General features: G+C 37.5%; 7 protein-coding genes and 1 long non-coding RNA gene across 18 annotated transcripts; 4 read left to right on the top strand and 4 right to left on the bottom strand.

Annotated features, from left to right (window-relative positions):
* Positions 1 to 2,940: 2,940 nt before the first annotated feature.
* Positions 2,941 to 3,901, top strand: LOC116919545 (gamma-aminobutyric acid receptor-associated protein). The gene is made up of 2 exons (XM_032925567.2): positions 2,941 to 3,187; positions 3,379 to 3,901. The coding sequence occupies exons 1-2, from the start codon at positions 3,098 to 3,100 to the stop codon at positions 3,640 to 3,642; spliced, it is 354 nt and encodes a 117-aa protein (XP_032781458.2). The 5' UTR covers positions 2,941 to 3,097; the 3' UTR covers positions 3,643 to 3,901.
* On the bottom strand, positions 3,642 to 5,906 carry LOC116919543 (26S proteasome non-ATPase regulatory subunit 10). Of its 3 annotated transcripts, none has more exons than XM_045170781.1 (7): positions 5,656 to 5,906; positions 4,800 to 4,981; positions 4,613 to 4,726; positions 4,496 to 4,547; positions 4,272 to 4,427; positions 4,026 to 4,184; positions 3,642 to 3,947 (listed from the first exon to the last, which is right to left on the bottom strand). In XM_045170781.1, the coding sequence occupies exons 2-7, from the start codon at positions 4,953 to 4,955 to the stop codon at positions 3,898 to 3,900; spliced, it is 687 nt and encodes a 228-aa protein (XP_045026716.1). In that variant the 5' UTR covers positions 4,956 to 4,981; positions 5,656 to 5,906; the 3' UTR covers positions 3,642 to 3,897. The 3 variants fall into 3 exon arrangements, with proteins under 3 accessions (XP_045026716.1, XP_032781455.2, XP_032781456.2); XM_032925564.2 differs by having other exon boundaries at positions 3,642 to 3,950; positions 5,656 to 5,905; XM_032925565.2 differs by lacking the exon at positions 5,656 to 5,906 and adding an exon at positions 5,061 to 5,369 and having other exon boundaries at positions 3,642 to 3,950.
* A 1,034-nt stretch (positions 5,907 to 6,940) lies between these two features.
* On the top strand, positions 6,941 to 9,045 carry LOC116918502 (the record flags this gene model as incomplete). The annotated part of the gene is made up of 6 exons (XM_032924223.2): positions 6,941 to 7,039; positions 7,162 to 7,520; positions 7,587 to 7,782; positions 7,876 to 8,062; positions 8,135 to 8,280; positions 8,466 to 9,045. Coding segments are annotated over 6 exons (1,380 nt in total), but the record flags the coding sequence as incomplete, so codon positions are not given.
* A 177-nt stretch (positions 9,046 to 9,222) lies between these two features.
* LOC116919547 lies at positions 9,223 to 12,456 on the top strand. The gene is made up of 4 exons (XM_032925569.2): positions 9,223 to 9,404; positions 10,699 to 11,015; positions 11,103 to 11,659; positions 12,117 to 12,456. Exons 1-4 carry the CDS (start codon positions 9,357 to 9,359, stop codon positions 12,227 to 12,229), a joined length of 1,035 nt encoding a protein of 344 aa, XP_032781460.1. The 5' UTR covers positions 9,223 to 9,356; the 3' UTR covers positions 12,230 to 12,456.
* Positions 12,457 to 12,518: 62 nt separating this feature from the next.
* LOC116919548 (transformer-2 protein homolog alpha) lies at positions 12,519 to 15,376 on the bottom strand. Of its 4 annotated transcripts, none has more exons than XR_004391940.2 (8): positions 15,237 to 15,376; positions 14,990 to 15,043; positions 14,520 to 14,814; positions 14,327 to 14,455; positions 14,091 to 14,266; positions 13,897 to 14,030; positions 13,089 to 13,438; positions 12,519 to 12,938 (listed from the first exon to the last, which is right to left on the bottom strand). XR_004391940.2 is itself a non-coding variant. In XM_032925570.2 (7 exons), the coding sequence occupies exons 2-7, from the start codon at positions 15,022 to 15,024 to the stop codon at positions 13,386 to 13,388; spliced, it is 822 nt and encodes a 273-aa protein (XP_032781461.2). In that variant the 5' UTR covers positions 15,025 to 15,043; positions 15,237 to 15,376; the 3' UTR covers positions 12,519 to 13,385. The 4 variants fall into 4 exon arrangements, 2 of the variants coding, with proteins under 2 accessions (XP_032781461.2, XP_032781462.2); XR_004391941.2 differs by having other exon boundaries at positions 13,089 to 13,443; XM_032925570.2 differs by having other exon boundaries at positions 12,519 to 13,438.
* A 159-nt stretch (positions 15,377 to 15,535) lies between these two features.
* Positions 15,536 to 17,949, top strand: LOC116919549. 2 transcript variants are annotated; one of them, XR_006644172.1, is made up of 4 exons: positions 15,536 to 15,791; positions 15,897 to 17,124; positions 17,188 to 17,780; positions 17,843 to 17,949. It is a non-coding gene; the product is annotated as an uncharacterized LOC116919549 (long non-coding RNA). The 2 variants fall into 2 exon arrangements; XR_004391942.2 differs by having other exon boundaries at positions 15,897 to 17,780.
* A 2,076-nt stretch (positions 17,950 to 20,025) lies between these two features.
* LOC116919550 (zinc finger and BTB domain-containing protein 6) lies at positions 20,026 to 22,879 on the bottom strand. The gene is made up of 7 exons (XM_032925572.2): positions 22,668 to 22,879; positions 22,263 to 22,405; positions 22,114 to 22,158; positions 21,753 to 22,040; positions 21,312 to 21,678; positions 21,060 to 21,249; positions 20,026 to 20,999 (listed from the first exon to the last, which is right to left on the bottom strand). Exons 2-7 carry the CDS (start codon positions 22,401 to 22,403, stop codon positions 20,642 to 20,644), a joined length of 1,389 nt encoding a protein of 462 aa, XP_032781463.2. The 5' UTR covers positions 22,404 to 22,405; positions 22,668 to 22,879; the 3' UTR covers positions 20,026 to 20,641.
* A 651-nt stretch (positions 22,880 to 23,530) lies between these two features.
* Positions 23,531 to 25,760, bottom strand: LOC116919551 (ceramide synthase 6). Of its 5 annotated transcripts, XR_006644171.1 has the most exons (7): positions 25,385 to 25,760; positions 24,965 to 25,319; positions 24,567 to 24,907; positions 24,326 to 24,470; positions 23,984 to 24,229; positions 23,779 to 23,890; positions 23,531 to 23,692 (listed from the first exon to the last, which is right to left on the bottom strand). XR_006644171.1 is itself a non-coding variant. In XM_032925573.2 (5 exons), exons 1-5 carry the CDS (start codon positions 25,573 to 25,575, stop codon positions 24,080 to 24,082), a joined length of 1,182 nt encoding a protein of 393 aa, XP_032781464.1. In that variant the 5' UTR covers positions 25,576 to 25,759; the 3' UTR covers positions 23,531 to 24,079. The 5 variants fall into 5 exon arrangements, 1 of the variants encoding a protein (XP_032781464.1); XR_006644170.1 differs by having other exon boundaries at positions 23,531 to 23,890; XR_006644169.1 differs by having other exon boundaries at positions 23,531 to 23,937.
* Between the last annotated feature and the right edge of the window lie 680 nt (positions 25,761 to 26,440).

Raw genomic sequence — 26,440 nt, forward strand, 5'->3', positions numbered from 1 at the left:
CTATTCAATATTTTTTGATGAAATTCACCAAATAGATAGCGCTTTTAAATACCTATCGATTGCCGTAAAACTTACGAAAATTCGCTGAAAACTTAGCTCGTAATTAATTATTTTATTTTATGACATTTTAGGGGAGGGGGGGGGAGGGCCAAAAACAGATATTTTTGGGTACGTTGTTTGGTTTCTAATATACACCAAAATAAACAGAAAATATATTATTGAGATTCTTTATTATCTCTAGCATGTTTTGATGTGATATTTACTTCGATTTTTATAGTTTAAGAACCGCAAATTACAATAAAATGTACCCCCTTGGCCCCTTCCCGGCATCCATTGCGGCGGCCATTTTGATGACGCGCGTAATTCAAATTTGAATTCTAACTTCTCATTATTATTATTCCAACGTTTTAAATTACCAAGAATGTATGTTAACACAAATACATTTTAAATAAAAACTCAATTTGTTTTAAAGAGTAAGCATACAGTGTTTTATTCATAAACAACATAAAGCAAATACAATGAGTGAAGAGTGACACGAACAAATTGTTTTGATTATTTCATTATTTAATTACATTTTTACATAAAAAAATAGCTAATTAGCTTTAATGGTTTATTCTTAGTTATTGATGCTAGGCTTAGAAGGTTGCTTTCTAATTGACTATTCAATTGTTGGTTGTTGCCCGGTCAACCTAGTGGGATTCCGATACCTGGAAAAGGGAAAATAAAAGAGTGATGTCAGGGCTATAACATTACAATTTTTTGAAATAAGTTACCTGTTTGATAAGTGTGTTAATTTTTTTACAATGCCACAATAGATTACCTTCTTAATAAAAAAGTGTACTTCCCAACGTGGATGGAAAACGCAGCCAACACACTGAATGCAAATTTAAAGCTTTGGCTGAGTAAGACTGTAAAAATTTTATGCATTTCACTAATCCTAAATAAAATTCGTTAAATGGTAAGAAATTCATTAATATTACCTATCAAATAATAATATATTCTTACTTCTGTTGTAATGTAAAATTTGTTTCGTGGTTCTAAAAGAAATAAAATACAGGATACAGCAATTTTTTTTCACTAAAAAATTGTATTCTTTTAAACATATATACAGATTTAAAAAAAAACAAACACAAATACAACAAATAAAAAGAAAAAAACAAAAACAATAAACGTAAATAATGACAATCACACAAAATTGGAACGCCCGCCACGGACCGGTTGTTGACGAATTAGCGTTTCCGTGAACGGATCAATGCCCGTTCAATAATGCCCATTGATTTTGAATTCGAAATTTTTGGAGAACGGATGTACGTCCGATCACTAGAGCCGTCTAGTGAAAGAATATAAAATGGCATCTTGTGGAAAAATCGGACATAGATCCGATTTTTCCCGCTAGAAGGTCCGATTTAGACGACAGCGAGATCGGAACATAGTCCGTGAACAGTTGAAGTTTGTGTTGTAAACGGACCTGTTTCCTTGTGCAGAAGAAGACTGTGTTGCCCAATTTCCCAACCCCCTATCCAAACCAGCAGACGAAAAATTCTCATTTCCTAACGCTGTTGATCAGGAACTTTTTTAAATGATGAACATCCCCAATAAATCACAGATTTTTCAATTGTTCCGCTCTTGCATCCGTTATACTCAGCAACTAAAGCTTAGTGACAAGAAATTTATTTCTAAAAGGATTAAAAGTGAATTTCGCAAAAATAAATTTTTGACAAAACCTGAAGAAATTCACCAAGCTTGTGAGGTAGTATTTTTTATAGTCCAGTTTACAATAATGATTCGATGAAGTTTTTTGTATTTGTTTAAATAGAAAGGCCACAGTTTTCTCTCAAAAAGACGACTTCTGTAATAGACATGATTCAACTATTTGCAAGATTACTTCAGCCATCTGTTAGAAAGATGCATCCTTTCATTTATCGATGCAAACATACATTTGATCATTCTAAAGTGCCACTATTAAACACAGAAGATTTAGAAGAGGAATTTGTTAGAGGAAGTGGTCCGGGAGGACAGGCGGTCAATAAAACATCAAATGCAGTTATCCTACGTCACAAACCCTCTGGATTAATTGTGAAATGCCATCAGACACGGTCGTTAGCAAGAAATAGAGAGTTAGCAAGAGAGATCTTAACCCAGAAACTTGATCAAATAATTAATGGAGAAAACAGTTTGGAAGCACAAAAACAAAGGGTGTTGAAAATAAAAAGCAAAGAAAGCTCCAGAAGATCAGAAAAATTAAAGGAATTGAAAGAAAAATGGAAGAAGCAAGAAGGTATCAACTAAATGGTTCAGTTCTTTAATTGTTTTACATATTTTTGCGAATAAACAGTTTTTTCTTTTCTGTAATTTCTATGATTATATTACTTTTATAATTAATTAAATTTGCAAGAATTCTTTGAATTTGAAAGTTTAAATTGTTACCAGAAAACCTTAAGCATAATAAATATACATTTCAGTTCCTAACTTTAGCACGACATATCACATTCATTTTGGGAAATCAGGGTTGGATGGAATTACAATTACACCATCTTTTCTTGCGGTACAAGAGAATAAAAGCATTGTAGTTGTCACGTAGTGTGCTTCGTTCGACTACCCCATTGTTGTGACCGAAAAGCCATTCAGCTATTCTGTCGCAAGCATATGCGCCTACCGCTTCTATATTTCGTAATGCGATAAGCTGATAACAAAATTTTCATTCGAATTTTCCAATATCGGACTGCAAGTTAGAACTTCACTACCGATCGATAGTTCAATACATACGGTGTTTTACGCATTTCAAAAGTGATTAAATCCAAAGTGGATTCTAATTAAATAAATAGTAATCACTTGTTCATGAGGTGACTGGGAATACTAAACAGTCCCGATAAAGAAATTAGTACAGAATTGCCAGAAATCGAAACGTTGCAAAATTCTTAGTTATCGATACTATTTTGGTCACGACCCGCCTCAGCAAAACACGAAAACGTACTGCGTCGTTTGTTGACTAGCCCTGAGACGTAAATTCTTTGTCGTTCACCATTTTAACTTTTTAGTCAAGTTACCCGCTTTGTGCGCTTTTCCCAAACTGTCAAACAAAGAATTATCTACCATTATGAAGTGGCAATATAAGGAAGAGCACCCTTTCGAAAAACGAAGGGCTGAGGGCGAGAAAATTCGTCGAAAATATCCTGATCGAGTCCCTGTAAGTCGGCCTTCTTTGTTCGTACCCATTCCCAAAATTTTGTTTACTTTTCTTCTCTCAAGGCATACTAGCTTCTTCTGGATATCATGTCATTATATTTATATAACATTCTTTAAAGCTATGTCTAAGTGTATGAAAAAAATGTTCTAATTATAATCACTTTTTCCTAATCATTTGCTTTAACAAACTAGGTCATTGTTGAAAAAGCTCCAAAGGCAAGAATTGGAGATTTGGATAAGAAGAAATACTTGGTTCCATCAGACCTCACTGTTGGCCAATTTTACTTCTTGATCCGTAAACGAATCCACCTCAGACCAGAGGATGCACTTTTTTTCTTTGTCAATAATGTTATTCCTCCGACCTGTGCCACCATGGGAACTCTGTATCAGGAACATCATGAGGAAGACTATTTTCTTTACATAGCCTATAGTGATGAAAGTGTCTATGGAAATTAACCTTTTTCTTACAGGTGCTTTCCATTGAAATGTCAGTGACATGTTTCCTTATTTTGAGCACTTTATAAACCATTCTGCTGCTCCCTTCTCCACATTTTCTTGACTAATAATCATACTCCTTTTTTTTTTGTCAATCTATGTTTCAGTTTCTACATGATGAATGGGTGTTTGGTCTTTTCGTTTTCGTGTACAGTACATCTGAGTGTATGATACATCTGTAATACAGCTACTGGCGTTAGATACACGAAAGTCATATTAGGATGAGTGGTAAACGTTTTCCGCCTCTTTCAATAGCGTCTGAACTTCTTCTATCAAAGACATCGATTCAGAAAGACAGCTGCAATTTTCTTGTTGTTATCAATAAGCTATAAAATTAATTATACCTTTAGCAAAAGCAGAAGCTGGAGCTCTACTAAGATAAGTTAGAATGGATGGATCAGCTCCTCTTTTTAGAAGATGGTCTACTAGCCATTTTTCTCCCGTAGTCGCAGCCCAGTGTAAAGGGGTGAAACCGAAATTATTTCGTGAATTAATGTCACATCCTTTATCAAAAATAAATACATGAATAATATATATCTATATACTATATAAAGATATGAGAATTTTTTTATCGATAGCTCATGAAAAACCTTGTTTAATAAGGCAGTCGATAATAAGAACGCCAAGTTGAATTTCGCTGCTTCGTCGTTGAGGACACTGAGCAGATCGAAGGCGACAGGCAATTCCGTAGGTAGCCATGTAAAGGGCACCGTCTCCGTTCAGATTCTGGAATTTTCTGTCAGCCCCTAAAATAAGATGAGTCACTTCCGTTAGTCATTTTCTAATTGAAAACATTAATTTCTCGAAAAATTACCAGCTTCTAACATGAACTGAATTAACTTCAGCGATCCACCGTAGCAAGATGACTGTGGAGACATCAGAATACCATATCGTTGATGAATCGGATTAACAGTGCCTTAAACCCAGTTACCAAAAAAGGTGTCATTTCCGAATGAGGCCAATTGTCGCTAGATGCATTAGGAGAAAGCTGATATTTTTCCATTAAAGTTACACAACGATCTTCGTTTTTCGTTTCGTATGGAAACTGTATGAAAAACCATTAAATTAAACAATTTTTAATACTGTGATCATGAATGACGTCTAAGTCATATGACAACCTTTGCTAAGTTGCAAATAAGTTCAAGGTCTTCTTTTTCAAGTTCTTTTTCGACACGTGATTGCGTATTCTGGTAGCGATATAAGTCGAAAAGGCAAATAGCAGCAATCAACGATGTGGAAAGCGTAAAAACCCATAAAATTGCTAAGTCAAACATGACTTTTAGGTGGTCGTCTTCAATGGCTAATTAGCGTTGAATGGAAAGGAATGAAAGAAAGAAAAATCGTGTTTATCGATAGGTAAATACAACCATTTCACTTACAAAAATAATGCACGTTTGTTGTGTAAAAACGAGTTGAATCGATTTTAAGACGTTGTGAAATGCCTCCACTTCTCTTTTGTTTTATTCATCGAAATGTTATCTTTTTATTATTCTAATTACTATTTTAGCATTGTGGCTACCTAGCTATGGCATAGCTTTGAATGGCGTCTTTGGCTCTTGAATAGGTATAACTCGCCAATAAATGCATCACCTACGCCGTTTTTACTCCAAAGAATTTTTCCTGGCTAGCAACACCCATGTAATGTATACTTTAGGGTTCTGAGCAAAAAAGAGTAGCGACATTATTCTTTTCATTGTATGACGTAAAGCTGGAAGCTATTTTAAGGTTTAAGGTAGTATCCAATCGGGTTTTTTAAATACGCAATTTTACACTTAACTGTAATGTTTATAGTTTTGTTTCGAATAACTAATGAAGCATTGTGAACGTGCATTCGAAGGAAATAGGTGAACAAGGACTAGGTCATACATGTGGGAATCTCTCACAATCCTGATTTAACACTGCTGTAAATTGTTTGTCCTTGACAACTTCTGAACTTAAGGCGTTTGTTTAAAAAAATATAAGTAGTGAATTTACCTTGTCTAACGTTGTTGGATTTTACAATAATTGTTACCCGCGCCAACGATGGTTTCTCTGAACCGTCTCAACTTTTTCGACTTCTAGCTGGCATGTTCTATTTTCCATGGAACACCAGCTAGCATATGTTTTTTGCAAAACGATAATGTAAAGTTTAAACAAAATGTTCTGCAATACTTTAATAGATATGATAATAGATGTTTCATCCAGAAAATTCGTCCTTAAAATGTCACGCAACTGAGCTAAAAAAAACAAAAAAAAAAAAAAAAAAGAAAGAAAACAACGTTGGAATTCACAATACAGAATGTAGATGGCGCGCTTTTGGCTTCTGGGTACTATATAAGCCCACCAATGACCACCTCAGTCCGCAGGTGATTTCACAACAAGAGAACAATACTACGTGATTATTCTCATCAGCTAATTAGACTTGTGAGAGTAGAGAATTTGTTTTTTTTTTTGTTGGCTCACATTTATTTTTATGGGTAAGTGAATCTCTACATTCAATAGAGGAATTTTTTTTATAACCCTGAATGAACTCATCTCGTACGATGAGCTTAGACCTTATTGAACGAACGAAATTTCTTCTGTTGTAGTTTATGTAACTAAGATGTAAAGCTAGCTTTATTATTATGCTCCTACTATTATACATTGCTATATGGCTACTTTACCAGCAATAGTATTTAGGATTAAGAAGTAACAGAATTTTCTACTACGTTTTGCTTTTCTTTCATTTGGTCACACTGAATGTTAATCATTGGATTCTGTTAAATCTTGAACATCATGTATTTTTGAATTATCTTAAAATTTTTAACTTCTTTTATTCCCTTAGAAAAGGTGTTACAAACTTAGATTGTTGATTTATTAGTTGCCCTGTTGATGCAAGTGATGACGTCTTAGCAAAGTAAGCACTGAGTTTGTTTGTCAGACCATATCTTGTTTGTGCAAACTGCACTCTGCACATTGAAATTGTCTGTTTACATGTCATTTCTCTATAGATTATGAAAGGCATCAATATGATAAAATGATGATGATAATAAAAGTGTAGAGGTTTTGTTGCTAGGCCAGGAGTTAAAAAGTGTTTGACAAAAAATAAAAGAATCACTTCTGCATCAGTATAATTATTTATTTTTTTATGCTTACAGATCTGGAGGATAAAGAAAGAACTGAGGGTAAAGTATGCCAATGGACGGCACAGGAGTCGCAGATTGATGATGACTGTGTAGCTGGCTTGGCCGAGCCTGAGTCTTATCGCAGATTTGGTTGGGGCTCAACTTGGCCAAGCTGACTCAGCAACACTCAAGTCTTCCCACTGTCCATCTCGACAGGACCTAGGCTCGATAATGATTGTGATCCACATGATTCCGAGTTTATTTGCTTCAAGCAGGTGAAGTTTATTCAGTACTTAGGGCTAAGAGCCCTTATCGTCCCTCTTATGTTTACCTCATGCAATCAAATGGCTTTCGATACAAAATTTTAAACCTTTTTTGTTTGCCCTATCCCCAATAGGCTTCTTCTCCTGAACGTCATGGGAATAAAGAAGAAAAGGAACTCTTCCAAGTAACCGTGCGTCACCTAGCAAAAGGCCACGTGACTTTCCCTGTTAGTCACCACGGAATTCTAAATGAATTCAATGAAATTCTCGCCAAGCATGATCATTATGGCGAATATGGCAACGCGCTTTGTACATTGGGAGATATCTTGTGGCCACCTGACCGCCCACTCCCATATCCAGCGTGGGGGGCAATCAAGACGCGACTTCATGTAGCAAGTCTAGAACGCTTCCATGAATTAATTTTGGCATTAACAACTTGCGTGGAAGATCAACTGAAAACCCATTGCTACAATACTGTTGGAAATTTCTTAACGTAACAAACGAAATCTGGATGTATGATAGCAATATTAATTTTTCTGTAATACTATATATTTTTTAGTTTCTTTGAGAGCTATAAGAATCGAAAGGATTTGACACAGTCACTGGAAAGCTTCTATCATGAGTACAATCCTCCAATCACTCCCAAGCACCATACTTGCGTAGGTTTAGGCTTGGACTTAGCTGGAAGGATAGTGGAATTGGAGCAGACATACCCTGGTATCAGTTCGGCTCTTTTCCTGGCTTCATGCGAAGAGGTAAATAATCTCGTCGATCAACATCGATATTCGAACTTCTCTGTTTACTAATATTCTCTAACTGAACGATCTGTTTATGGTGTAACATGAAAGGATATTGGAAACGTCAATCGATATGTTTCAACCCCCACTCCAGATACCCGCACGTCTGAGAAAGAACACGTCGTTATTGCTTTGAACATTAGTCTGGAAGGTCGAGTAGGCGTATTAATACTAGATACCGGCTACCATGTTCCACGACCTGTGATAATCATGGAGGATCGTCTCTATCCCCACACTGGTATAATGCGATTTCGTCTTACTGAGTAAATGGTCGTTGTATTTCTAACATTTTCCTCTGCTGGATGCATAGGCTGGTTCAAACCGGGTGGCACAAGTCGTTCACGGCGCCTCTACAACTACACCCTACATCCTAGTGGCCGCTACGTACTCTGGGATGTCAAGGAAATCCGAAAAGGAATCGAAGAATGTGAATCTGCACTGATTTACACACATCAGGTATTTTCATCGCTTTTGGTACAGGTTTCTGAACTAGTTGTTGGTTTTAAATATCTCTTGGGTATGCTTGCGGTACATTATGTTATATACGTACTGATTCGGTTATGATTTATTTTCTAAGTTCTTTATTTATGAAAGTTTTTCTTGAAATAGGAGTATTGATTTCGACTTTGTTGCCATTTTAGGCGTTTTTGTCTCCGGTAGACTGCACAGAGCGACGAAACTTGGTGTATAACTTCAAATCACTATTGAAGCGAGACGCGAGAGGAAACGTGATAGCTGGATTATACTTTGGATTGAAACCGTTTGAATTAGGCCATTTTGCATTATTCTACCAGGATGAGAAACAACAACAAGTCGATTTCAAGATTAGTTTTAAAGACATCTTCCTTGCCCGTGAGCTACCGGAAACTATTTATGAATCATTGCGTCGATGCCAGCATCAGTTGGAACTTGATGATTGTGATGGTTTGATAAAACTCTTAAAGGAAACATCCTCAGCTTTAAACAATACTGAATTCATGAACCAGCTGTTAGCCATCAATCAACGCATCGTTAAACTGGCTGAAAACAACTGAAATTCAACTGAATGTGGCAAATGCTCCGTGGTCTACTCCATCGCTTAACCGTTCCGATTTTTGTTTTGTTTTAGGTTTTGGTCGAAAATTGGCTTATTTGGTTATTTTATTTGGTTTTAGTGCTATAGTACTTTTTTTTTGTATCGTTTTTCGAACGGCAAGACAATACAAACACTTCTAAAAGTCAGCAAAATTCTTGTATTCGTTTTTCTTTTTAATGTTTAGTATTTATGAAGTTCCGCGTGAATTTTCCAAGATTTTTCTTTGTAGAGGAAGGGCTAGCGAACTTTGTGACGTCATAGACTTACTGAGCAAGACCGTCCAACCACCGCAAACCGATCGGGGTATATAAGGACGGGGTCGGCGTCGAAGACGACCAGAGACCCGATAAACAACAGTTTGTAGCAGGCTGAAGAAATCAAATCTCTTATTGAATTCCCACACTAGCTCGAAAATCTTTGCTATCGACATTAAGTTAAATATTCCCTTCGGTGGAAAATGTTTCGCTGTTTTCTTCCTATTGTAGTGCTACTGTACCACTTCCAGGTCAGATTATTATTGTTTACTGAATGCATGCTCGTTAATCGTGTAACTTTAACTCCAGTAGTATTAGCTAATCACCACAGTTTTGTTGGATTCACTCACCAATAAACTTGTCAGACAGAATCAACAAGACGGCCGCTTTGGATGGAATAGTTGGTCTCGTTTAGATTTGACGTCTAATAATTTGCCTTAGACTCCTTTTGTTAACATAACTTCGGGACATGTACAGAAAGAAAAATTATAAAAAGATTGGATAATGGTACGCATCCTAAAGAGGTAGCATAGCCATGAAGTCTTACCGTTTTGTTTACTACCTTTTAGTTTTTCAGCTATTAATTTTTCCTTCCTTCCTTCCTTTCATCTTTTCGTCCTTCCGGCCAGAGTTTGTTTTTTCTATTTGGTGGTGGGATTTAAAAAATATTACGTTAATCGGGCTACAAAAGTTGTGCATTGTATTACGTGCAGAACTGTGATTCCACCAGCATCGCCCGTTTCCCCCTTGGGTACGCGTCCTAGTTTGCCGTACTTTTTCTAGGGCTAAACCGGAATCCGAAAAGAGAAAAGGGGTACTAAAACTCGACAGTGTAATATGCCGAAGATCGTTAAATGAAGAGCACACGCAGTGAAGAGTTTAGGTTGCTTAAGCTATCTGAGATTGATTTCAAATAAAGAGTAGTTAAGCTTTTTTTTTCTCCAATTGTTCGTGAGCCTTAAGTTAATCTCCTGCACTCTGAAGAGTAAAGTAAAAGGTTGGCGTGCATCTTTCACGCCATAATCTGTAGAAGTGCAGCTTAATGAAACACAAAGCTTTCCATTAGCTTTTACTGTTAACTGGGCAACACCAACTAACTACTAGACAACGCGGAGACAACAGTATGCCAAACCAATTGCAACTTTAGCAGACGTTGAACTCCGTAAAAAAAACTAAAATATCAAAATCCTTTTGTTAATATAGTGGTCAATCACGGTTTGTTGGTATTGGCCACATAAAGCGTTTGGGCATCAGAATCTCATTTCGGTTCTTCAGCACTACAGTCTATGGCACGACGTGAAGGTCAATACTTAGCATGTTGACAGGCGACAGCTGAAGCACACGGGATGTGCGATGGGATTAAACGATCTAAAAGGACCGCGCTGAAAAGGAAAGAAGATAAACCAAAGCAAATATTTCCTCCAGTCCATTGTAGTATTTTAGAATTAAGTTTGAATATAATTTAGTTTCCTTAAAACATTTTTTTCGCGTCCACGGCATTTACTGAATACCAATATTTTTCCGTGTGTTATTTTTCCTGCATAGGGCCTAGGATATTGTAGCAACGGACTATCGTCTCCCCAGGGTGTTTACTCAAAAAGCAACCCATCAAATGCCATGTCCGGAGCAGATCACCCATCTCCTATTGACGCTCAAGCCGAATTCAACAACAATGATGGCGCCACAGCTCTTCTGCTGCATAATCAACCAAAGTCAGCACAGCAGACAGGGGAGAAGGCGGGTCCAGCGCACAATAGAAGGCAGCGAAGGCATATCGGCTCGATTGCAGCTTTTCGTGGCTTGCCAGGACCTTTCAACAAATTTAACGCAGCCGAATGGCCTTTGTCAGCTGGATGGGATTGGTACTATTTATTTGCCAAAAAGCTCTGCACCAGAAAGCTATGGCCATGAAATTATTAATGTCTTTGCTCTGACGACTTAATTGCCAGGAAAAAAATTATGACACCCGGATCCGACTTTGGGGAGTATGTAGAGAGCACGGACGACGACGTAATCAAAGACAAACGATATCCAGATGTCATGGGAATAAATAGCCAACGGCCCAACCCGGTCTTGATGCGGAGCAACCCTAGTGTTGGAGTTAAAAGCAACAAAAATTTCGAGATACTTACTCCTCCGCACAATGAAGCAAGAGCTAGAGCCGTTAGCCGATTGCTGCGATTGTTGTCTGAAGCTCGAGCCAATTCTGCCAATGTCAACTCGATAAGCAAGAAATTTTTAGGCGCTTTAGCTCGAAATAACGGTCTTCCATCTGGTTCCAAAGCAACTGCTCCTTTTGTTCAATACAAAGGGTCAACTGCCATTCCTTTGCCAGGTAAGAGAACTTTAATCGATTCGGGAGCGCTTCGCCTTCCAGTTCACCGATCAGAGGTAGGAGATATCAGTGAGCATCTTCAATTCAACAATCAAGCAGAGGAATATCCAACTGAAGACATATTTACCGATGACGTCATCCTCGGGTTGGGAGAAGATGAAGAACAGACAGGTAATAAAAATTGAGATGGTAAATATTTTTCTTTTTGGGATAGAAAAAATTCCAATAGCGCAATAACTTGCTTATTCTCGTGTTATACGATAGTTTTGCCTTTGTCCATAGAATAATCTCCAGCTATTTCAACTCAGCATAGAAACAAAGGGTCTTATCAAAGAGAGTTCTCTTTTCATATAAAGCTGAAGAAAGCAATACAAACAAAAAGTTTGCCGAGCTTAAGAGCCAGTTGAATAAACTTTTAAATACAAAGTTCTCTTGCCATGATACAGCTGTCATATCCAGTACCATTTAACCTATGCAGAAGATTTTATTTTCAATGCAGTACTAAGCAAATCCCGACGGAAAACTGAAATTTATATGCAGTGCCGGTTTAGATAACCTTGTTAAACATACATTCCGAAACCAATTTAAAAACTAAGAATGAGATACTAATAAAAAATTTCCATCTTAGATGATTCCGATGAAATTATATCCAACAAACGTAATATTGCGTCACTTGCAGCTAAAGGTGGTTGGTCGCGTCCTTCTAGAGCCTACAATCGCTTACCGCATTTTTCTTATTAAAAGAATTGATTGCATCAACATCGTCCTCTCGACACATCTCCCTGTTTTTGTTCAGCTCCACAATTTTAGAATGTTAAAAAAATTCGCTGTATGTGAAACTAAATTAGTTATTAATGTCAACGACTTCAGACGATGGCAACACGTGGTAATTTCCAGGATCTCTCCCTATAATCTTTTAAATTACTTTTGATGTGCGTCATTAATGTCAATACAACTAATCAATTATCTATGATTTATCATTCATATACAAATTTTCCCCAATAAACTTTAAAAGAATTCACCTTTTTACTTAAGGACAATAAAGTCTATTCAAAAAACGAAAAATTGAAAAGATAAACGGAACAGACAAAGGGTGGCTGAGATTGAGTGGCTATCATTACAAATAGATATCGATTATACATCCTGCTTCACGCGTGCACGACGTTTGTCAATTTCAGCTTGACATTATATTAATATTTTGTTTGCTTCGAATGACTGGTTTGAAAGGCGGGCGGCTTCAATGTATCAACTGGGACCGTGAGGCGGAGCTGATTGTGAACGACGATCCTCCGACTGATTTATTTCTGCATGGATCCGTGCACACGGTACGATGAACCTCTGTTCAGTCGAGTGTACTTAATTTTTCTCTTCTAACAATTGCAAGTCGGTCCCAACAAACTTCACGGTCAAAGAACAGTACAGAGTTGGACCTTATCACAGCTGCCAGACCCTTGAGAAGCAGAAATAATACATGATATAGGTGTCCATATACCGTCTGTTTATGGTAGATTGTTTCAGTACATTCCGTCAAGAAGTGTAAATCCAAACCAACGTAAAATGTCAGTTCATACAAACTGCACTGCCTTAGATCCCTACTTACTGGATTTCGATCAATTCAATCAGAGCGAATGATGCTCGAATCAATCACTCCACATCAGAAGAAAGCTTTAATCTTCCGTTCTCAGAAGCTTGGAAAATAATTTTGAGTGCTGCGCTTGCCGACATCGAACGTGGTAGCGGTTGAGTTGTTAATTTTCAACGCGACCTCTTCGGATTGACACCTTTTCTCAGTGAATGAACTTTCCCCCTTTTCACGACAAACCGACCGTACGATTTTTCTGTTTTCTGAGCTGCGGCTTTCCTTTTCTGAGCTGTTTTCACATTTTCTGTTCTTGACTCATTTAAATTTCAACCTTCTCTCTTCCAAAACTTCTCGCGAGTTTTGTCTTGCTGACCTTGCAAGAAACAGGGAAAAATATACTTCATCGTTAATATCGGATGATTAAAGTGTCTATCTTTAAGTTAAGCTTTTCTATAAAATTATCTAATAACGGCAAACTTAGCAAGCTTAAATGGACAGTTACACCATTGCAGACACATCGACTATTGTATTAAGTGCCTGAAGGGTTGAATTTCGGGAATGGGGCACACACAAGGGAGATTTGTAGGGTAAAAAAAAAATCACTGCCCACGTGAAAAACTAGGTTGGCTGAAAGAAAAAAAAAATCCGATTTTAAAAGATGGGAAAACTAAGGTTTTGTAATGAAGATAGGGACAAAAAGAAAAACGGTTCCTTTATCATCGGTTGTCATCAATAACGGCCTGATAATTAGTTGAGAAAACAAAACCCTTAATGAAACTTTAACCAGCAGATATGACTATATTTTACTGTTTGTTTAACTACTTACGTGGTGAATAGGATCGTGAGCGTGAGCGTTCATATCCTCGGCGGCTGGAACGATAGTTTTTCTCATAGTAGGGCGAAGGTGACCGACGGTATCCTCTTTCATTACGGTCATATTTGTCATACCGCCCACTTGTTCTGCAAAAAGGTCATCAGTTCTTAAAAACATGGAAACCTAATAATGTAGCATTTTCTTACATGGTTGGTCTTCCCATATAGATGCCTGGAGTAGGAGTATGGGGTCGCTGAGTAATTGAGTAATCCACCCTGATGCGTCGACCATCAATTTCTAGGCCTGTGCATTGCTCTTTTGCCAACTTGGCATCTTCTAAACTCTCGAAGTAGACAAAGGCGAATCCTCGGGAACGTCCAGTCTGGATTTAAATGTTATCTTACATCTGATTCTGTAACAACTTTTGTAATATATCTATTACCTTGGCATCTTTAACAACTTGTACTTTCTCTAGAGGACCATACTTAGCAAACACATGCTGTAGTTCAGTTTCTGTTGTATAAAGTCCCATTCCAAATACACCAAGGCATCGGGTAGGTTCTGGATTATCCTGGAGGTCAAACATAATTATCAAGTAGCAAGATATCTACACATAATGTATAAAAATATCTTACTGGTGGCCCACCACCCCCACCACCTCCTCCACCACCACGATGACTGCTACCATGCATGTTACTGTGTCGTTTTCTTCCTGACATTGGAGATCTTGAACGACTATGGTAGCGATCACCTCCTCTATCTCCTCTGTCACCACCTCTGTCTCCTCTGTCACCACCTCTGTCTCCTCTATCACGTCTTTCATGATGTCTTCTTTCTCCTCTATCCTCATCATATGAGCGAGAACGACGTGATTGATGGCGATGCCCAGGTGATCTGCTTCGTACACTATCCTTATGGTGGCGGTAATTCCTAATTTAAAAATTGCTATGAGATGTCAATTTTTAGGCGAAAGAATAAAGCTAGTAAAACTTTTATTTAAAAACAAATAAAAAAAGTTTGACCAAAAGCAGGTGCCTATGTGCATGTTCAGTAGTACTCGTACAACTAGAAACAAAACCAAATTTTAAAAAAATGTTTAGCTTACCCTGAGGGTGAATCTTTCCGCCTAGGAGAGTCCATGGCTATGTTTAAAGTTCCTCTGCAAAGAGTTAACGTTATTTAGAAGCATTAATTTGTGGCAAACAAGGTTTTAAGTCCCTTGGGGACGTGTTTGTACAATCCACCTCTGTTATCTTATTAAATTGTACAGAATTGAAGTGGACGCCAACAACTTCTCACGGTTCACGTTATACCTAATAATAGTATTGAAACAGATGAATCGGTGTGCTTACCTCAACAGTCAAAACGAAAAGAACTTCTTATCAAACCCTTGAAAATGGTGTCTGGCGGGAATCCAACAACGCTAGCAGTAAGAGCATCAATGGCGTACTACGCGGCGTGATGGAGACTGAAGTGCGGCGTGGTTCGAATAATCATGAATAAATTTTTTTTTTAAATCATAGATGGCGTATGGACGTTGCTGCGAACTTTATATGCAACATGGTCTCCACTACGTACGGAGAGGTCCGTACCAGAAAACGGCACCATTTCCAGGGTTTTCATTGGCTCAGTGGGATGGTCACGTGACCATCCTTTCAAGCCAGGCAGTGGTGGGTTAGTCCCTACTCCCTAGCCGCTAGCGGCTAGCCCCTACCCTTGAAATCTCAGCAGCCGCCGTCGCATTTGAACCGGCAATTGTTTTTTTTCTCGTTTGTTGTCATTTTCGTTTTTAATGGCGGCCTGCTGTCATTTAAAATGAATAAAGATATTACTTATAGAAAAGGGCCGACTGCTCGTGAAGAGAACGATGGAATTTATAGATTCGGCTGGGAAACTTGTCGAGAAAGGTATAATTATATTCTTATATCATCATGTTCATCATGATTTCAAGTTCATATATCATGTTTCTCTCGTACAAAACGTATTTTAAATACTCTTTTTTACTTTTTCAGCTTTTTTGCTTTTTTAGATAAACAGACACGAGAGTTTGGTACCTTCTCAAACAGGCATAATTTCAATCTAATTAATTTTATCTGAGATTTTTTTTACCAGATTTTTTTACTAACAGGGTTTGTACAACTTCAATCTGGATAAAAGTAGATTGAATTCTAATAGATTGAACTCCTTCTATATTTACTGCAGGAGCCCTCACTTTTTGCCGTAGCAAAACTGTTGGAAACTGGTCTTGTAAATCTGAACAGGGTAGACGTTCTTTGGCGTCCTGTAACCATAGACAACGAAGTGGAAGACCACGAAGGGGGCCATAAGGCTGAGAGGACGAGAGGTAGCGATGCGCGTAACATGCCGCATGTGGCGCTGAGTCCGATAATATAATAATTTTGGGTTTCCCTACTGATTCAATGCTTCACACACAGTCATTTAAAAATGAATCATGCACGGTATCACTTTGGTATGCACATGTAAATTAAGCGCAAAAATTCAGCATATCGTGTGAATTATTTCATATTTTTAGTGGTTGGGTAACGTTCGTTCATAAAATGTTTTATGTTTCCCCATTTTCCCCCATTTTCCGAAACAAGTTTGTATCAATCGTGAAACGCTGCATGTTGGCAATTGGTCTCGGAAAATGGGGAAACATTGAACCTTTGTTCAGCGCGCGCTAGTGAGTACAAAGTAGAGGGTGGTACTGGGAGTATGCCAGAGGGGGGACACCGCGCCGATTCGCTTAAAATTACACATGTGTCGACAAAAAATTAATTCAGGGAATTCATATCATAAGTTAGTACCAGGGGATTTCTAGCATCTAGAGAGGAATGAAATCCGTATCAATGCCAACAAACGGCATGCAAAAGGTTCAAGCCGTTTGTGTACAATTAAATAAATAAAAACACCCTTTCTCCATAAGCTAACATGTAAAAAACACCATGTTCAAAGATAGCTGGGTTTTACTTTGACGGAAAAACCAGCAGTCAGAAAAAATTTTCAATCTCACCGCTTAATAGAAAATTGTCTTAGCTATTAAGCGATATAAATGTATAAGAAATAGCTTATATGTTAGACTAGAATAAGCGGGTCGGAGTCGTGCGCATTTAACACGGGCGCTTATGGTAAAACGCAAAAGCGTTCAAAGTGAATGACGGTTATTGTACATGTATAATTTCGATTATATTAATTGTATTTTTGGAGTGCCTAGAAGAATAGTCGGAAGGTACACGTCGGGTAGGCTATTATTATCATGTTGCCCTCGTACAAAACGTGATTATTCTTTTTTTACTTCTTTAGCATTTTTTGCTGTTTTGGATAAAGAGACACCTTTATCTAAAAAAAGTTGGTGCCTTCTCAAACAGGTATAATTTTGATTATATTAATTGTATTTATCATGTTATATCAATTATTTTATCACATTATTTTACTTTTATTTAGTAAATTGTCTTTAAAATAACTGAAACAATTTATATAGTTTAATGTGTGCTGTAGATAATAAATGATGCACTTTCATTTCCATATTTCAATTGTACCCACTTTACTTTAATTTTACTATTTTTTATTGCATGGCAGCGATGTATAAAGTTTTTATGACTCAATTTTGAATTTTTAATTGGAGCCACATTTAAAATACGTTATTTCTGTTTGCCTATCGTGTTTTGTCATGCTTAAGTCTGGAGAGATTGGATATTGGTTACCTGCACTGCCATAAAAGATTTTGATTTAGGTTTTAATCTCTTTTTAAAATGATTATAATGGCAAGTTCCGAAAATGACGAAGTAAATTCTGACCAGCACTCAACAGCAGAAATCGACAGATTTGAGTTTAGGAAGAACCAGCCATCAACAGCATCAGGCAATAAAACAGTTGGGTTAATGAAGAAACATTCAGTGAGAGATATAATTTCGACGTTTTACTATGGTTTGACTTATTTAATGAATGTTTTTTGAAGGATCCCGTTAAGAATAAGGAAAGGAATGCGAAGAATTCGTGCAAATCAAACACTGGGCACATGTAAAAAATTCTTTTTATTTAAATAGAACATTATTTCGTTTCAAATAGTTTGCTTTGCTAGTTAATTATTGTAGATTGCATTTAGATTTGAATTAGGTGCGCAAACAAAATGGCCGCCATAATGGGTGTAAGGAAGGGGTTACTATTATTGTAATTTATAGTACCAAAACTATAACTATCTAAGTAAATTTTTACACCAAAACATGCTAAAGATTTTAAGATATCTTAATTATGTATTACTTTATTTATTTGGCGTATATTAAGACCCAAACGATGTGCCCAAACTTTGACAGTTTTGGTTTCTTTTTCCCTTCCCCCGAAAAAAATTTTAAATTCCAAAAACTAATTACGGCTAAAATATTAAATGCATGTAAAAACACAAACATCAGTCTTTAGCCCTTTAAAAGAGCTATCTTTTCCATGTATTTTTATTGAAAAATGTTGAAAAGAAAAAAATTGCTTCAACATGAAAATTTTTTTGCGCTTTCTCACTTGGGTCAAGTATTGCGCTGGTTGGATAAAAAAGAAAAAAACTGTCATGTTAAAGCAATTTTTTTCTTTTCAACATTCGGGCTGGTGTCGGGGGGTCCAATGTCGCATTCCCCATTAGCCCTACTAGTCGATGAATTGCAAAGACGTTTACATCTTTACTTTTCGGTATCGACAACTCTACAAATGAATTTAGATTCGCCCTTGCCCGTGCAGGAAACCTGGAATCAGATTGAAATACACTACTCAAACTACGTCGAGTTGAAAAAAGAAACGGTATACATATTAACAAGATGAAGTTGTAAAATTAGCAGAACCAACACTGATGTTTCAGATTAAACTTGGCTAAGCAACCCGTCAATTTCAGATCATTCAGCGAGTGTTTCACAACAAAATTCTGACTACCAAATATATGATCCGTACAAACATAAAACATGTAGGATACCATCGTCTGATAATGAACATCATCAGTCCAATATTCTTTGCCTGCAACTACAATTGGGATTTCTTCACAAGTGGCCTGTCTGTGTTGCAATGCATCTTCCACCAAGAATCTTTCTCTACTACCTTTCAAATAACCTAAGATAATCAGAGACACAGGAGGTAAAATACCAGTGCCACATAGCAGATAGTTTACATACCCAGAATAGGTTAATTCACCAAATTAATTGGTTGAGCAACAGGTTCTTGTATGATGGGTGGTCCACTGAGACATCTCAAAAAGGATTTTCTAAATGAATAAAGACTAGTAGAGATTATTCATATAGCTTACACAATTTGACATGTTCTCACCCCACATAGAGTCTTTTGGTAGATGAAAGATGAAGAGTAGATTTTGTAATAGAGGAAATCATTGTAGGGGCTAGGTATGTCAAAAGAGCAAAATATAAAAATGCAAAGAACAGAAAGCGCAGCTACAGTAGGAAATTTTTTGTTCTCTTTCAGCTAACAAAGGCAGCACCCACAACCTGATAAGCACAAATGTATTTCAAAGTATGAATAGTGAAGGTCACATACTGTAACTCGACAACATGTTTTAAATTCTGGGAGCGTGAGGGGTGGGCGGGCTGGTTGCAGCAGATATCATATTATCAAGGTTATTTTGTTACACAGTATGTTAGATTGAATGCTACACGGTTTAAGAGAACACATGTAACAGCACATCATTTGATGTTAACACGTCCTAAAAAAGAAAGAAATAGGTAACGTTATTAGTTTTTTAATGTTACCGTAAATAATTCGCATATTAAGATCTTCATCAATTCAGACGACGGAATTTTTTTTATTTGTTTACGTTTTGGAGATTTTACGATTGGGACAATAGATGTCACTGTCTAAACAAAATAAATAAGAAGAACAAAAACGGAAAAATTGTCGACGATGACAATGATTTCAAGCCGTAATAAAATTTTAACAACCCCATCGTAAAGTGCTACCTCAGTTTAAATTGGTGTTAGACGCTATCGCCACTATTTTCTTTCAACCAGTTGTGCTACCCTGATGAACTTTATCAGCAAAAAATATTTCCGTTAAATTGGATGTTACATTTCTCCTTCTAGGGCCTACCAAAAGTAATCTTGTTCTTGTCCGAGGAAGGTGAAGCATTCTAAGATTAAAATTTTAATATTAACCTTCACGGCACATAGATAGAGTATATTTTCTGTATATCACATAGGTAAAAGAAAGAGGGAACGTACATATCGTACAACATTTTACTACGATTGCAATCGGTAGGAGTTTAGAGCACACAGTGCTGGCCGAAGCTACAAGCCAGCTGTCCGTGCCGATTGCTAATGCTTCAAATCTAAATAAATATCAGCAAACGTACTAAATCGATACGTTTCGCTTCCAAAGAACAAAAGGTTTGATATGGCACAGGCCTTTCTGGATAGAGTTTGGAGAAACAGTTAACAAGTCATAAAAACATAAAAGGAATTTACATGTAGTGAGACAATTAAGAGCATTTAAGTTAGAATTCGAATTTTTTCCTTATATCCTACATATAATGATAGATACTTGTACAGAGTTGTAGCGGTTAATCGCACAGCTAGTATGTCTAAAAACAAAACACCAAACGCCTTAAGTGCCGTTTCCTTCTTTCGTTCCTCCAACGAAGGCACCGACGTTTCAGTATTTTTTAACCATTGTTAAAGCCTTCGTCACAAGTATTCGCATTGATGAAAACCAATGTGATTACTTCTTTTCACAACCCCAAGCGTATCATTAAAATTTGCTTATTTGCAACAATTTACGCTGGAGGAAGCGCAGCAGGGGGGCTACGATTTAAGTATGTGCATGGATGAGAATTATTGATCTGATTTCCTAGGTTCATTTCCGACTCATCAGGACTTTTAGTTCCTGACGGGTTACCTTTACCCGTCGATGATGGTTGCTGATTTATCGATAAAGAATTCCTGCTCAAATTGACGCATGGCACTGAGATGCTGCACTGATATCCAGAACTCATTTCAGATTCAAAAGGGCTTTTATTTTGGGTCACGTTATTCTCCATCGGTGATCGTGGACGGGTTCGCGGTCTGCCTCTAGGACCGGGTTCACGATCCCGATGGGCAGTCGACAGGTGATACTGAAGACTGTTTCGGGTTCTGTAACAACAACATAGATACATGTTTTTCCAAATTGCACAACCATCTTATGTAACATACCTGTAAAGACGTTCACAGAGAGGGCAGGGATGTCGTGAAGTGTCGTTAGTATGTCGGTCCTCAATATGTCGCCTTACGCTGGAGCGACTTGACAAGAGTCGCATACAGAATGGGCAAGGCCATCGTGGTCGGTCAGAAGTTGACATACGACCAGGTGCCCGGCTAGGATGAATTTCACATTCATTTTGATCTGACAGAAGATGGAACTTATTGGTAATGAACGATCTGAAGACTAATTTTTGAAATTATTACCAGATGTTTCTCGTTGTTGCCGTCTTTCATCACGACCGGGTACAGAAAACCCTCGATTTGAATATTGGCTGAATGGTGGAGCGATATCTTCTGTGGCTGACACAGGTATCCTTGCGAAACTCTGAAGAGTTAACAGAGGCGGAATTAACCCATCCTCCTCTCTGTGTTGCTCTTTTCTTTCTTCACCGTTTGTAGCGATATCCCGTTCATGTTGAAATTGGAATGTTTCAGGAGATCCCATTAAATCGTCATTTTCATCAGAAGCCGAATCGAGATCCACTTCTTCTATTTTAACGTTCGCCAAATTCCCAATTGAATCGGATCTGATATTTGCTGGACCTGAAGAAAACAGTGAAGAGTCCCCCAACTACAAAATATCAAATTAAATATGCATATTTTAACTACGGATCGCCAGTCGTCATGGGTTGGTTATATACACACCTGAGTTGTAATCAAGTCATTATCCGATATGGAATCGGATACTGACGGAGAGTTATTATTGCGTACACGTAGAACTGACGAACTATTCTCGGACAACTGACAAGTTTTCAATTCAGAAGAAGATTCCGTGAGACCACGAACTTTAAGGACTTCGGCCGTCCTCAGAAAAGATGGAAGTCTTTGGTGCTTGACTCTCACTTCTCCGTGATAAACAAATTCAATTAATGCTAAAAGGTCATAAAAAAGAATGTCCTTCAAAACAATAACGGGATGTTTGCATGGTGTTGTCTAAGGAGAAAATAATAAAATCAATTGTTTCATTTAAAAATTCCAATTTAGCTTTCACTCACAAATTATTTACCTTTAATAAATCTCTGAAAAATGGACTGCAGGCTGACAATACCACCTTTAAATAGAAAAAAAATAAGAAAAGTCTTTAAGTTAAATGATAGGTGAGAAGAACCATACTTGTACAAAAAAAAATGAATAAAATAAAACCTTGCTTTCTACCTTATGAGCTTGTAAGCTTTGGCCTTCACAAGCTAGGGTTACATCAACAAAATCTTCACCAATCCTCAAGTCATGAAATGCAGTTATGAGATTGGACTGATGATTATTCCAACGCAGGAAAAATTCTTGTTCATTAGCCATGCCTAAAAAGAAAATATCTAATGAAATCTCATATCTCATTATTACCACATAGTATTCTATTATTCCAACTTTAGACTGGTATTCAAGCATTTGGTATTATACCAAACCAGACACTACATAAAGCAAATTTGACTAAAGAACATCTTATCTGTCACACAAAATAAGCATTTAGTAAACGCGAAAATTGTTTCATTAGTATCCAACAGACTGCATTAACTAGCATTACAATTTGAACTTTAGAAAATATAGACACGGGTTACTTACTCGGTTTATCGTGGCATTCTACCAGGGCGACGAAGATCAGCACACTCACTATATAGGAAATTTTGGTGACCCCTTAAGGAATATTTGAGCCGCCAGCAACTTGCGTATTTATTATACAAACACAACTTCAAGGTTTTTTTTGTTTTTTCGTTCCGGTTATTCCCCGCAATAATCCTGTTCGATAAGCGTCTGCTTTGGGTTTCTCGTTTTCTTTAGTAGACAGGAATGTAAATGGTGCTACGTTGTCAGTTGTAACAGTCAGAATTCGGCTCTTTCTGGTGCTAAAAGCCTAAAAATAAGCATCAATTTCTGATTTTCAATCTTGACTTCTTGAGTCAACGAGTGGGATTAACATGATTAACAATGAAGTCAACATTAACCAATTCAAAGTTTAACAAAATATGCGATTGTGGCCATTACATCATTGAAAAAACAAGTCTTATAACGAAATTCCGCCTAAAGCTGTTTTCGCACGACCACTATATTCTAATTTCTTGGAGTCTGCCGTCTGCGTACGTAAATTCTTCCGTAACGTTCACCTTAATAAAAACAATTCGGTATCTGTTCAATTTGATCTTATCCGTAAGCGAAATTCAGCTTGTTTAGCAACGTGAATTATATTTTCTAAAGCCAAAATTATCTTTGCATGGTGTGAGGAGAAAGCATTTTGCTATTCGAAAAGAAATGCTTGCAACCAGTTATTCTTAGCAATACTAATATGTTTCACAACAAACTTCGATAGTTTGGATTTCAAAGCTCTCGAGGTTATTCTATTGAACAATAAAACAAAAAACAGTGGGTAAAAACAAACACAGAACGCAAAGGGATGATTGCAAATACCGCAGTAAATGTCCCTGATGAAATCATCGAAACTGTTTTATTACAGCAATTCATAAACAAACAGAAAACAACTTGGCGGAAGAATTAGATCGGCAGATGAAGCGATTTCTTTTTGCTTTGCGTAAATAAAGGCACTGCTGCTGATGCACATCATACGATTAATCAGATAACTTTGGGGAAGACAACTGTAGGGGGGGGGGGGAGGGAAAAATAGGCTATTTAAAAAACAAAAAGAAATAGAGGAAAAGGTCAGTAGTGGGAATTGAAATACCTCAACAAAGACCAGCAGGACAAGACGCTGAATACCAAACATCGACGAGAGATTGATGCTCACACACACACACACACACTCGAAGAAATTATGATAGTGCAGTTATTCCGTTCTTGGGACACGAAATGATGTCCATCCATTTTCGTGAAAACAATAGACCTACGTTTATTTTAGAATATTCATATTTTGATACTTGAAACCGTACCGTATTTGATGCTTCTCAAGCAATGTGATTACGAGAGAAAAAGGCTCAGACTCAGCAGCAAACACTCTGAACTTTATTGGACCACGATCATTACGACTATTTGGAATTTTTGTGTTCTCGACTGTGACTGCCTGACTTTGCTGGCAATCGTTTGGATGGAGTTGTAGGGGTGGCTGAAGAATTGCCAGATTTGCTGTTGTCTTCACTGAAATCTTCGCTAGATGAGCTGCGCGAATCTTTTTCCATCTGTATGTTAAAAAAAAAGTTATAAATAGACGTAGTTTTCCAGGAGAAGGATCACAAAATAAGTGACCTAATAATACAGTACAGAGAATACAGTACCTGCCCTGAAAGAATGGCTCGATATAATACTTTAAGTATGAAATACGTCCAGATGATGTGCAAAACGAGGAGTAAAAGTAGCAACGAATTGAAAATGTAGTAGGCTGGAAACATGGGAACTATCTCTTTGGCACCGATACAAGTGCTGTAAACAAATAATGAGTTTAAAAAGATAAAGTTGTTTAAAAATGTGATGACTGAACGCAAACATGAAGCATTAACTATAGAAAGGTGGGCGTACCTGTAAAGGAACCAATATGGATAAATCACCAGCCGCGTACCTATCCAGGTAACCGTAAAGATGGCAAACAATACATCGCAGGTACGTTGCCATTTGATGTACTTCATCATTTTGGCCATTTCCAAGAAAATATCGGCGCAATCGTGTATCACAAGGACTAGCGTCCCGGCACGAATGAGGTTGCACGTCCACGACAGAACCAAGAGAATAATAGTGACAAAGTGGTGAATCAACATCTCCAAAAAATCTTTTCTCTTAATGTCTTCAAACATGGAAAAGAGTAGAGACCAATAAAAACTTAGTTCCATCATATAATACCACCAAATGTCATTTGTCACCCCCTAGAAAGATATGGTTTTGAGTGAGCTTGTTAGGTTATTGCCACAATGTTTGGTTACCTGATGTGGAAAGGTGTACCAGCAATGATTGATATCCCAAAACCAGTCTTTATCCCAGAGAGTCCACACTCCGTAGCCAAAGGCAAATCCATAGTAGCTGAATCTCCAGCCACATTCCATGAATTTGACAAGTGTAGAAGGCCGGTCCATCATTCGTCTCATGCGAATCCATCTCTCCACTTGCCTTTCAGTCCAATCCAACTGTTTTGCAAGTCCTTGAATCTGTTTGTAGTTCAATCTGCCTTTTCGGGCAACAAGGAAAGCCTTCTCAAGTACGGGATTGTCAGGAGCCTGTCCCTTCCATGGTCTGACAGGTCTCAAGCCATTGGCTATGCCTAACGGGAAGAAAACATACCTGTGGAATACAAAAGCAATCAGTGGCAATGACACATAGCTTTATCTTTTATAGGTAGGACTTACTTTTCGAATAAGAGCCTGAGGAACGTTAGGGCGAACGAAAATAAAACAGGGTACCAAATATCGCTAAAACGGGGATATGCTATTGGGTTTTGGTCGTTAGGTTCTAAATCCTTCCAGGTGACTCCAGGAGGTAACCACACATCTGATGACCAGAAGGATTCAGACAGCTGGTTTAAAAAATTGACTACCATTTTTACAAGGATATTTAAACAATCCCATGTAAACACATCCGATAACAAACTTCAGTTTCCTTCCGCCCAAATCTGACTTCTCTTTTATTCTTTTTTTTTTTTTTGTCTTTTTTCTTTAATTTATTTTCCCATAGTGTGCACCGTTGCCAAACAAATTTCCTAAGGGCCGGCAAAGCTATGTGCGCGGAGAACACAAACGGCGCGATCGCATGGGGTGTTTATCGATGTTGTCTACCATCTCACAATTTTTATCTGCTTAGAATAGTAATGTGACTAGTTTGATGAGTCACATCATTTGTTGACAATACATTGTTTATTGTTATTCACGATTCTCTAGAACCAATATCGATAGAACTCGATAGAAGTATCATTGTCTTTTTTGTCCTCGTAACAAACGTATTAACAGTATGGCGTAGCCGTTTCCACAAACGATTATAAAACAGACTACTAAACCGTAGACAAGGAACCCGACGTTGTCGTATTGATTTTGGAGCTAAAGGCAGGCCGGTGAGTGTTTGTTAAATAGAAACCACGCCCAAGTATAGTCTATTGAATATAGGTTACTGAAGGAAAAGCTCCCTCTTTCTCTACATAAAAAAAAATAAATAAAAAGAAAGATGAAAAAACAGACACACTAAATTGTAAGGCAATGAAACCGCACCTAGCCTAGTGTTTTCATCAATGAAAACGAAATCACTTTATCTTCATGGTCACATGTCATTCCTTCGGGAGGATTTACCTAAAGCCACGCACTGTCTGTAAGCATAATGCAGTGCAGGGCAAGCTTTGAATACCGAACTTTGTTTGCCCCGCGGTAGTCTTTCTTTAACGACATTTTGTCCTCCGTACACTGACGGATTGGCGG

Source organism: Daphnia magna, linkage group LG3, assembly GCF_020631705.1.
Source record: "Daphnia magna isolate NIES linkage group LG3, ASM2063170v1.1, whole genome shotgun sequence".
Classification (NCBI taxonomy): Eukaryota; Metazoa; Arthropoda; class Branchiopoda; order Diplostraca; family Daphniidae; genus Daphnia; species Daphnia magna.